The 12,400-nt window shown below is 46.5% G+C and overlaps 1 protein-coding gene across 2 annotated transcripts in view; it reads left to right on the top strand.

Moving 5' to 3' along the window:
* Positions 1 to 12,400, top strand: part of Srgap3 (SLIT-ROBO Rho GTPase activating protein 3) — a 230,337-nt gene that overhangs the window by 128,092 nt on the left and 89,845 nt on the right. For both annotated transcript variants that reach the window (XM_029478506.1, XM_021165145.2), the window contains exon 3: positions 2,695 to 2,857. In XM_029478506.1, the coding sequence (XP_029334366.1) occupies positions 2,695 to 2,857 (163 nt within the window). The remainder of the gene's footprint in view (positions 1 to 2,694; positions 2,858 to 12,400) is intronic.

Below are 12,400 nucleotides of genomic sequence, written 5' to 3'. Positions count from 1 at the left end.
TCTCTCTCTCTCTCTCTCTCTCTCTCTCTCTCTCTCTCTCTCTCTCTCTCTCTCTCTCTCTCACACACACACACACACACACACTTCTGATTGGAAACTCCATACTTGACCTTCAATGACCCAGTATAAGCGAGAACTTTTCTCAAGGGTCATCTTCTGCAGCATGTGTTCTGTGGTAACCAGTACCTTGCTGGGCCCTGAGCGCAGTGAGTACAATGGAAACATTGCCTGTGCTCTGAGAGCTCTCAGAAAGGTGAGGGGTGGGACATGGAACTAAAGGCAGCATGGATCAGGCAGCCTCCTGGAACTATAAGACATTCCAGGAGATAATTTATGAAGAGAAGAGTTATCTCTTGACTAACAGTCTTGTAGTATTCAGTTTGTAATTAGGCTTTCAGGTCTCCTGTGTGTGTGTGTGTGTGTGTGTGTGTGTGTGTGTGTGTGTGTGTGTAGGGCACAGCATATCATGGTGTGAATTCATGGCACAGCAGAGCTGATAGCCCCATGCCTGGGAAGTGTAGAAGAGGAAGAACTGGGGTCTCATGAGACTGTGCTTTCAGTAAATTAAAGGCCCTCCACCTCTTATAGATGATCCCATCTTCTGACAGCACCACTTTGGGAACCAAGTGTTTAATGCATGGCCCCATGGGAGACACTTAGGTCCAAACTTTAACATAGAACTTCTCAAACATGCGTCCGAGTCCCCAGGAGGGCTTGTGAAGCAGCGGTGCCAGGCCAAACCCCAGGGTTTCTGACTAAAGCTCCTGACAGTTTGTACTTCCACCAAGCTGCAGCGCAACGCCAGGATTGCGGGCCAGAGAGGACACTTGAAATCTGCCATGCTCAGCCATGGTCAGGGGACTGCTCTCTGAGGAGGAAATGTCATTTGAGTTCTACTTAACAGGAAGTAGAGGAGGCAGTCAGGGAAGAAGGAGGTGCAAAGTATGGTCCAGGTAGCGAGAAGGGCACGTGTGCGTGTCCCAGCAGGAAGAACCTGGCATGCAAGCAGAAGAGACTGGCGTACAAGCGCATAGGAGGAGCGTTCCTGGGCTTTTTGCAACTCCAGCAGGGTGGAGTTACTCTGGAGACTGCTCTGGGTGTGTCTGCATCACTAACCTACACAGCCCCCCCCATCAATTCTTCTTTCTTTCCTTCCTTAGATCTATCTATCTATCTATCATCTATCTATCTATCTATCTATCTATCTATCTATCTATCTATCTATCTATTGTCTCAGCCTCTTGACAAGGAGCCCCTGGTCTGTTGATAAACACAGCTCACCCAGGAGCCGCTGTGGAGTTAATACGCTGGGATCCTAGCTGGCACTGTATTTTAACAGATTTTTCCAGTGACCAGCAAAGGACAAATCTTTAGTATTCTATCTTCTTCATGTTTCCTCAGATAGTCAAGTATCCTCCCTGACAATGTGTCTTTCCCATTATTCCTAGGTCAAGCTAGAGTTGCTGCTCTGACCACTGCCTCTATCTCTTCTTCCAAATGTTTGCTGCATAGATTTTCAGCCCGTTTGGTGATAGAAGGGAAAAAAAAATAACCCTGAAGTTAAATGGTTTTCTTGCCTTCTAAACTTCCAGGAGCTGGGGAGCTGGTGAGGGAGGAACCCCCTGGGGCAGTTCTTTACAACACCTCTGGGGGGCGCCCTGGTGAGGAGGTGCAGTCACCGTGGGAGTTGCCTACCTCAGTAGCTTTGGCCACAGTGACTGCAGGGGCAGAACAAGGCAGGGTTAGGGGCCTTTGGAGCTAGCAGAGGGCCTTAGCCTTTCCACACTAGAAAGCACAGCAAGAAAAAGATTCAGGCTTGGAGAACACGAACTCCCCACCTAGGGTTAAGATGATGTCATTGACTGCAGTTGAGTTTAGCCTTTTGCCTTTCTCCTTACAGAAGAGTGTATGTGCCTTCTCAGCCCTGCAGAGGAATCTGAGAAGGTTGAGACAGAGGGATTCTCTGTTCTTTCATTAGCTCGGGAAGAGGCTACTCCATAGCCAAAGCTTCTCAGACTCCAGCTCACACTAGAGTGCCCGGGAGGCCTTCTTAAAACCCAGATCACCAGGCCCAAGGCTGGAGAATGAACTTCTGATCTGTTTCCAGGGGATCACAGTGTGACACCCCATTTTAGCATAATGTCCAGCCAGAGTCAGTCTGAGCATCCATCAGCCACTATAGGACAAAAGCTTATTTGTCCCATAGGTACCCGTGTCTTCCTTTGCTCCTCTTACCACGCCCAGAGCCCAAGCCCTTAGGGCCAACTCACACAAGGTTGTCATTGTCACACTGGTTTCTAGGAGGTCAGGAGCTCTTTAGGGAAGGACAAAAGTGTCAAGAGCCCAGGGGACTCTCAGGGTTAGTGTAGACAGGTTAGAGGAGAGAAAATGTCTTTTTGTGTTTTCCACTGCACAGACCTAGAGACCATAAAATAGTCAGAGATATTCTTCCCAGGGTGCATGGCAGATGCCATCTTCAGAGAAAGTATAGGTAGCTCAGGGCATAGACAGAGTCAGAGACCCAAGGCCAGCACGCTCTATAACCGTGGAATATCACCTTCGTTCTCTGGCCTGTTTCCGTAGTTCTATTCTGTAGGTGTAATAAGATTGACTTTGACGGTGACTATGAGACTCAAGAGTGAGTGACCAGGTGAACTGATGTGAAGCCAACCTGAGCTGTCTTGGTTCCCACAGGAAGGATCAATACCTCCTCTCGCCTGTGAACTGTTGGTATCTAGTACTGCATCAGACTCGGCGGGAGAGCCGAGACCATGCCACCCTCAACGACATCTTCATGAACAATGTCATCGTCCGCCTCTCCCAGATCAGTGAAGATGTCATCAGACTCTTCAAAAAGGTGAGCTGCCCTATCTGCCCTGGGTCTCTTTCCCAGACCAGCCATGATAGTAGTCTACTGTCATGGTGAGATGTAGTTTGGGCATTAAGGGACCAGGAAGGCTTGTGTTGAATAATACAGAGGGCAAGGGCTACACTGTGCTGTCCTGGCTCAGATGTGACCTCTGCATTTGCCTTTGAAAGACTGTGTGTACTCAGCCACCTTAGCACCTGTAGCCACAGGAGTAAAAACCTTTAGGTGCCTAGGTGTGCAGTATACATGTATTATGGGCAATCTGGGAAAATGGAGGTAGATGTGAGCCCCAAAATGGAAACGAGCAGAAATGTTATCAGTCAATCACTTAGAGATTTTAAGAGATTATGTATACCTATACAAATTCTTTTCCTTGCATGTTTATAATTTGTGTACTTTCTAGAATGCATACACATTTCCCCCTGTGTAAGATCATACCACATATTTGATATTGCTGCCTACTTATATCACCTACCAGACTTATATAATGTTCTCTGTCAAAAATTTTCCCACGCTGAAAACGTTCACTTGTGTTTTGAAAGATTGCATAGCACTTTGTTATACTGACTTACCCAGGCCTACGCACCTGATCTCTTCCCGTTGAACATTTTGGTTAATGCCATTATTCTGCTGTTACAAAAAGCCCCACTGTGAGCTTTTTCCCATATCCCTAGTCACTTAGGATCGGTTTCCACAATGAGAATGATAGGAATGCTGATTTACATTTTTGAAGACTTTGGTGGAACACCGCATTGGTAAAAGAAAGGTTTTACCCAGGGAACTATGCAGGAGCCAAAGGTAAAGAGAATGGTCCCTTTTTATGTCCCCTGAAGCCTTTGTCCGGAGCTTCTGACACAATGTCTGGCACAATGGAGGCTCTGTAAATGTGTGAAGAACTGGATTTTCTGTAAAATGGGTGTGTCATGTTGCCTTGTCCTCTCAGTCTGTTGAGTGAGGCTGAAATCAGGTGCTCCTTGGGGCCCATGTGAAGTTCAAACATGCTCTCCTGTGTGGAAGGACCTCAGTAGGAAGGTAGATTCCTTAACATTTAAGAAAGAAAACAAACTTGGTAGCATCCTTTAAAAACCCTGCGTGTCCTGTGTATCTTCAGCTTGTAACTTAAGCCTGTGCCCTGATTTCCAACTTGTGTTGGCTGTCTCAGCTGGTGTTAGATGGAATAAGTCGCTTTCCTGTGACCTATGCATTCTTAAGCTTATGACTTAAGTTGCCTGTGCTTCAGTTTCTCACTTGTAAAATGGCTTGGAAACACCCTGGAGGGGTTTGGCAGTACAGGCTGCTCTGGCCTTGCTCAGAGCTGACTGTGAGCCCAGGCCAGCAGCGATTGTAACACATTGTAGCTCAGTTCGTCTTCCCAGGTACCAATTTAGTGATCTGGTGGCCCAGCATTGCTGGACACACGGGGGGACAAGCTGCTGACTTGCGGGACAATCGCCTCTCTAAGGTCTGAGCTTGGATCGTCCGTCTTGAGGATGATACCCACAGAACTGTAGCCGCTGGCTCGTGTCCTCCCAACGCACAATATGCTACTCACCTCCTCTTGATGCTGTGTTTAGGAAATGTGGTCTGAATTTAATATTTGCATAAGCAAACATAATTAGAAAGGTAAATACAGTGTCAAGAAAAAAAAATCCCACAGTGCTTCACAGAGGCCAGCTGAAAAGCTTTAGCTGTCTGCTGCTTTGGAGTCCTAATCCCGGTCTGGTTCCTGCCTGCTGCTGCTGCTGTCAGAGCCTTTTCCTAGGTGTGGATGACTTAGAGAGAAAGGGTCGTCAAGGCCTTTAGGAAATGAAGGCTCTTTTTTCCTGAGCTGAGCCGGGGGACAAGTGAGATAGATCTTTGCAGTTCTCATTTAGTCTGACAGCAGCCTGACTTGTGATGGAGGTTAACAGGGTGGAAAATAATGAAAAATGTCCACAGCTGAGCTCCTGGCTGCCTTGTTACCAGGCCAGTCCTGTAGAACAAAGGAAGTAACCTGGCCCCTGTGGGCTGGGAGAGTGTCAGGGACAAGTGTGCCTGGCTGATTTAGTCCACCAAGGCCCCATTGTTTTGACCACATTATATATAACTTAGAACTAAGCCCTGTGCTCCTTATAAAGGAAGAGTTCCTGCACTTACCTCAACCACTTCTGGACTAAGTTTTGGACAAATGGTGGGAAGCTGCATTCCATTTTATGTAGGTGGGCCAAAGTCTTGAGCCATTTCAAGGAAAGGCCAAATGTGGCTTTAACCCCTTATCATTAATGTGACAGAACTTTAGTCTGTCTCTGCACTGTCTCACTGACAACTCTAGTCAGTTTCTTTAAGTCTCAGTTTTCTCATCTGGAAAGTGGGTCTGGTACAATGACTACAGAGGGGACCACTTGAAAGAGCCGAGGCAGGTCAAATGCCAACATAAGATATGATGCTGAGACCCCACTCAAGAATGGAAGCCTGTTAGTGGTTCCTAATATGGTGGCATGCGACCACTCGGGGGCCCTAGTGCTTGGTGGGGGTTTCCTGACCACCCACCCAGTCTTACTGTGGCAGTGGAGCCGCAGGAGATCAGGAGTGGTTCCCGTGGACCTGAAATTGTTGTCCTATCTGCTGTCTTCACATAGAACAGTTCACTGTTTAACTTGAGTCTCATTCTCCCATCATTCTCTGCACTTCCTTTCATAGAGAGTCTGGGAGTTTTGTTGTTGGTTGTTCATTCATGTTGTTTTTATTTGGTTATTTTTAAACTTTTTGTTTTATGTACACAAGTGTTTAGCCTACATGTGTATATGTGTACCATGTGCACGCAGTGCCTGCGGAGGCAGAGGAGGGAATTAGATTCTTTGGAACGGGTTTAACAGACAGTTGTGAGCAATCATGTGGGTGCTGGGAACTGAACCTGTATCCTCTGCAAGAGATGAAAGTGCTCTTAAGCACTGAGCCATACTCCCTAGCCTTGGGGACTCCTGCCTAAGAAATGGCAGCACTGCAAATTCCAGAAACCCATGTCACCTTCTGGTGCAGATCTGTCATCTAGCAGCTCCGGAGGCTGAGCCATCATGAGTTCAAGTTCAAGGCCAGCTCCTGCCACAGAGTGAATACAAGGCTAACCCAGTCAACTTAGTGAGACCCTGTCTCAAAAACCGAAAGGAGTATACGTGGCTTGTCAGACTAAACATGTTCCAAAGAGATACTTGTGTCTGTCGATTATCAGACCAATGAAACAATGAACCCCACAGAGACAGGGATTTCTCCAGGAATCTCATGTTAGCAGAAGGGAAAGGTGTGTGTGTGTGTGTGTGTGTGTGTGTGTGTGTGTGTGTGTGTGCACGTGCGCGTGCATGAGTGCGCGTCTGGCTCTCTGCACATTTGTCTTCTTGAAAGAGATTTCATCACAATTTCATAACAACTTGAATCCCAGACAAAGATGGGTCAGTGGTGTGACTACACCTTAACTAGGACAGCATAGCCTCCGCTCTCTGTTTAAATTTCCATCTCACTTCAGGGACCCCAGGGTTCTTCTGGATCTCTTTGTCCCTCTTCTCAAAGTGGCCAGCATTGAATAAATCTCCTCTTTCTGCTTCCCACTTTTTTTGTTTGTTTGTTTTTCGAGACAGGGTTTCTCTATGTAGCCCTGGCTGTCCTGGAACTCACTCTGTAGACCAGGCTGACCTCAAACTCAGAAATCTGCCTGCCTCTGCCTCCCAAGTGCTGGGATTAAAGGCATGCGCCACCACTGCCCGGCTTCTGCTTTCCACTGTTAATTTGGATCTTTTTATTGCTTTGTTGAGGGCAGGTTGCTGGGCCTGACAGCACAGATTGTGACTCCCACACCACTCCTACCTCAGTTCAGTATCAGAAGGGCTTGGGAGGTGGCCCAGAGACTGAACTCTTGACTAGCATACATAATTAGCACTGTGCTCAGTCCCCAGCACCGGGGAAAGTCATTTAGAAGTTCATGGTGGTGGGCTGGCTTTACGGGCAGGGATCTGGCTCAGTCAAAGCCAAGTGGGACTGGAGGAGATCCTAGAGGCAATCTGAAATGATCAGGACCATGGCTGTGGACAATAGAAACACGATTCACCCTGCTTCAAGGGAAAAAAAAAGGGTTTTCAGCATTTCCAGGGTGACCTTGGCTTCAGGCGTGGGGGCCTTTTGGAACACAAAGATTATTATCAGAAAATAGTCTCTTTGATTCTACTATGTGGCTCTGGTATCTGTTTCCCATTTTTCCAGAAGATTGACACTTTTTTGTTGTTGTTAGTTTGTCCCATTCTCATGACCAGGTGGCTCCCAGCAGCTCCAGGCTTATATCTTGTCTATTTTAAGTCCCTTTATCTAGCATTAGATCTTCTAAGGGCTGATTGGCCCAGCACAGTCATGTGATGATCCGTGACCTCCTGTCTGTGGTCAAGAAGCTACCTTCCTTGACTAAGTGTAGGTAGATGCCCTCTGGAGCAAGAGGTGCTCAGTTCTGCTGATCTACAGAGCTAAGGATAGGTGAGGGTGGCTCCTCAAGAAAAGCTCCAGTGTCCTTATGAGTAACAAGAGACAATAGATGACCACTGGCCTCTCTATTCCAGTCCTTCTATCATACTTAACTAGATGTCCCTCAACAAAGGATGCATCTTACCTCTCAGGATTGCTCAGTCTATCTGGGGACAGCTGTGATCAATAGACAGTCCTTTGATGCAGAAACTCAATATTACAAGTTTTGTTCTGGCGGCACCCTTGAGGGCTACAAATATCCAATAAATGCAGAAACCTGTTCATTGCTTGGGGACAGAAATCAAAAGAATCCATCCAGGTCTTTGCTTCTTGGAGACAAATATTTCTGTTCACTATAATCTTCTCTATTGTTTGCTTGTGGTCTCCCCTGAGGCTTCTCACTATGGGCTGTGTTGAGTTCCTCTGACCTGTAGTAGTTCATGGGGAGAAGCATTCAGGAGAAAGCACTGACCAGCCTGGAGTGGAGCGGGCTGTCTCAACACTTCAACTCACTGATCATGTCTCACCTCAAACCTCTAGATTTTTTTGCATCAATTTCTTTGACTCTGGCCTGTATTCTGTACCTCTTCACCTCTCCCCCCCCCCACACACACACATTTGTTCCCTTTAAACTTCATCTAATTAGATTCTGGCCAAATGACTTAAGGGACTTTTCAGACAGTGAGAAGGTAGCTTTTTCAGAAGGCATAAACTCCTCCTCTGTTGGAAAGGCTCATATCATAACTTTTTCATGTCGTCTTTGCCTGTGTTACCTTCTTGGGTGATTTGAATGAGATGTCTCCTATAAGTCTTGAGCCCCAGTCCCCAGTTGGCTGCTGTTTGGAAAGGATTAGGAAGCGTGGCCTTACTGAAGGAGGTGTGTGACTGGGTCCAGGCTTGGAGGTTTCAAAAGGCTCCTCCTCTCTGTCTCCTGCTGTGGTTCAAGAAGTGATTTCTCAGCTGTTTCTGCCTCTATGCCTTCACTCCACCATCGCACACTCCAATCTGCTGGAACCATAAGCCCAGTTAAATACTTGTTTATTCCATAAAGTTGTTTGGTCATGGTGGTTTATCACAACAATAGAAAAGTAGCCTATATACCTTCTCATGACAACTGATTGGCTCTGTGTTTGAGTCTTTTCCTTTAGGACGTAGAAAGTGGGGCTCATTTGAGAATGAGTTAAACATGAGGGCGACTGGCAGGGGTGGGGGAGGGAGGTTGGTGTTGAAGGGTAAATGTGAGTCTCCCAATTGGGAAAGGGAGTTGGAATCTCGGAAGCAAAGCAAGAGCTCAGTAGACAGGATAGATCATGGCGGAGGTCAGAGATAACATCAGGACTGAGGTTACAAACAGCAGTCGAAGCCAAATTCAGCTCTTAAGCATCATCTGTTTGGCTCGCAGTACATTAAGACAGTGGTACTCAACCTTTGTAATGCTGCGACCCTTTAATATAGTTCCTCATGTTGTGCTGACCCTCCAATCATACAATTATTTTTGTTGCTACTTCATAACTTCTACTGTTATGCTACTTCATAATTGCTACTGTTATGAATCATAATGTGTACATCTGTGTTTTATGGTGGTCTCCCCAAATGGCTCTCAACTCACAGGTTAGAAACCACTGCATTTTAAAACTTGGAGATTTCAAGCTGGGTAGGTTGGCAGGCACACACATATAATCTTAGCACTTGGGAGATGGAGGCAAGAAAATCAGGAGTTCAAGGCCAGCCTCAGCTATACACAGTGAGCTTTAGACAAGCCAGGGCTACTTTAGACAAGCCAGGGCTACAGTCTCACAAAGTCCAAACCCAAATCAAACAAAACAGTGTTTTTCACTGCCCAACCTCCCTAATGTTGTCCAATATGTTGTGTTGACTTCTTTATCATCCTGGCTGTTCCTGCCTTTGAGTTTGAGGTCTTACCCTTAAACATAGCCTGCCAGTGAGTGTCCTAGTCTAGCCTGTGTTAGAGTCCCCTGAAGGTGTGCTAGGTGCACATTGCTGGGCTCCACCATCACAGTTGTGAATTTAGTAGGTCTGGGGATCTGCGTTTCTAACCAGTTCTCAGCCAAATGTGGAAACGCGCCAGGGAAGGACTTCCAGTGCAGCCTCCTTGTTAAACAGAAACTGAGGCCCATGTCTGCTAAGGGCATATTCTTCTCCCAAACTTCGGTATTTGACCCAGCTCTGAGTCTACCCCTTCATGGTACAGCAGTTGGGAGGGTCACTGTGTGTCACACTCTTTCCTTCTACCCCTGTCTGTTGCTGAGACTAGGTATTGAAGCCCATCCCATCCGCAGCCTCAATCTGTTTTCTTCAGTTTCCTTAACAATAGCCGTCCATTATTCTGCACTCCGATGCCTGTAGAATTTAATTACGTGCCCTGGCCGTGATGTGAATTTGATTGTTGGAAGCTGCAGCATTCTGGAAGAAGCACTAATGAGGAGAGACTCTTAGCAGAGCCGAGAGGGCGTTTGGGGGGGCCAGTGTTTGAAAGCAGCCATTCACTGTGTGGCAACAAGGACTTGCTCTTGAGTGAGTTTTCTCGTCCCCGCCTCGAAGATGTCCATCGAATTTCATAAATAAATCAAGGCTTTTGTGTCCGATAATTGCTTTGCTTTGTAACAGAGATCAAAAGCAGCCATGGCCTTGGATTCAAAGCCAAGTTTATTTTTCATTTTTTTCTCCCTTGCAGGAGAGAGTGAGGGTTTGCAAGCTGGAGGGTCCAGCAGTGAGGTCTGCATTGGGGCGGGGAGAACAAAGAGATGAGAGACCTCAGCCTGCCTCCTCTGTCTCCTAGGGAGACAGCCTGTGAGGCAGGCCTCAGCAGGCTTTTCCAATCGTTCAGTACTCATAGGCTAGTGCTATTATGACAGCAGATAAGGAATTGTAGCAAAGAAAGGATTAATGATTGCTTAGTCTATACAAGACCCTAAGCGGTCTATGTGCTCTGAATTCTTTACATCCGATAGGAACATAGTGTCATCACCCCATTTTACAGAATAGGAAATTCAACAAGGTGGAAGCTTCAGTTTTATATCCAACTCAGAGACAGGTGATGAACAAGACCGGAAATAGTCCAAACACAATGGCCTCTCTTGGGGGCTCCCAGAGTAGTATAGAAGTTGCAGTAGATACAAAGAAATGGGTTCGTTTGGATGCAGGGGTGAGGGGTGGTCAGCCCGACCCAAGTTCTCTCAGAGGGAGGTTCAAGAAGGTAGGAGATTGGGGATTCAGTGCTGCAGTAAACCTGGTTAACATTCATCACCGCTTGGCTTCTGCAGGAAGCTGGCTCTCAGACAGAGGCACAGAGCAGAATAGGTCGGGTCCTCACCTGGAGAAAGGTATTGGGAGCAGGGCGTTCAGGGACAAAGAGTGTGGCAGTCATAGGGAAGCTGAGACCCCTGCCTTGTGCTTAGAGGTTGGCCCTTCCGCCCTTCTACTGACTATTCATTGCTTGGTGCTTGTCTCTAGAAGTGTGGGCTGGGAGGCAGGGGTGCCTGCTTAGGCAGATGGCTCCTTCAGCCAAGGGTAGCATTTCCTAGGAGGAAGTTCTCAGTCCTGAAGGGGAGCTTGAGCGTTACATGCCTTAGCAAATCCACGGAGCTTTGGGAAAACGAGAGAAGCAGAGATCAGAGGGAGAGGCAGAGCAGTACCACAGCTGAGCCCCGTCTCGGTCTCTTTCAGCCACGTGGGCGAAGCTTGATGCCTTCCACTCTGCTTTCTCATTTTCAAAGTGGAGCTAATGGACATCTCCTTCCCATGGCCGGTCCAAGGTTAAGAGACGAGAAGAAATGCCCACCTAGTACACAGGGAGCAGTCAACGCATGCTAGTGATTCCTAGGATTGGTTGTTGGCCTTTGAGAAGGAATGACGTGAGGGAAGATTGGGGACAGGATGCTAGGAAGGTTTTCTTCAGGGGGCACAGGTTAAAAAAAAATCCTAGGAAGAAACTCACCAGGCTTTGTCTTCTTTTTTATTTTTTATAACCTCATCTTCCTTCCTTCCTCCCTCCCTCCCTCCCTTCCTCCCTTCCTCCCTTCCTCCCTTCCTCCCTTCCTCCCTTCCTCCCTCCCTCCCTCCCTCCCTTCCTTTATCTTATGACTTTGACTAGGACCTCTAGCCTGTACAACATAGAGGAAAGAGGTACCCTTGACTTCTAACTTCTTACCATTTAAGAAAAAAAATGAAGAAATTGGGACCACTAAAGACCCCCACAGCCCGATGAAGACGGTTCACCAGCCCCGCTAGCAAATCCTGCTTCCTGCTTCATGGCTGCTCATAAGATTAATATGCCCATGTTAAGAATGTTCCTGTGTGCCAAGCTGATTCAGTTAGGAAGTGTCATTAAGATGCATATGTGAGGAGAGAGGAGTGAGTGCAGATTAATGTCCTTGAAGCACAAATTAGCCACATCCCGGGAGTGTTGGTAATGGTCTGTCATTGCCGTTCAGATATACATATTTCATAGTTCCCATTGTAATTCCTTCATTTCTCATAATAATCAAATTCATGGGTTTCTTCCTCTTGTTTAAAATATTTTTGTTTTGCTTTTGAGGCAGGGTCTCATCTCAGCATGTATCCTTGGCTGGCCTGGAGCTTGCAACACAGAGTGGGTCAGCCTTGAACTCACAGAAATCTGCTTGCCTCTGCCTCCCAAGGCTGGGATTAAAGGTATAAACTACCATGCCTAGTCATTTCAAATATTTTTTATAGCTTTTTATTATTTTAGATTTCTAACTTTGTTGTGGTTTAGGCTGGCAATATCTAGATCTATATCATCTAGATATAGATCCAACAACAAACCCTACAAAAACAAACAAATTAATAGATTGATAGACAAAATACATTTGAGATAAGGAGAAGATATTTGGTCTTCACAGAATTAATAAAATTTTAATACCCAGAAAATAAAATCAACTTTTACAAATCCATAAGGAAGGAGTAAGAATCAGCCCAATAGGAACATGGGTAAGAGATACAACTGCCCAATAGGAACATGGGTAAGAGATACAACTGCCCAATAGGAACATGGGTAAGAGATACAAC

This window comes from Mus caroli, chromosome 6, assembly GCF_900094665.2.
Source record: "Mus caroli chromosome 6, CAROLI_EIJ_v1.1, whole genome shotgun sequence".
Lineage (NCBI taxonomy): Eukaryota > Metazoa > Chordata > Mammalia > Rodentia > Muridae > Mus > Mus caroli.
The sequence above is the reverse complement of the archived record's forward strand: the minus strand, read 5'-3'. Positions and strand labels throughout refer to the sequence as shown.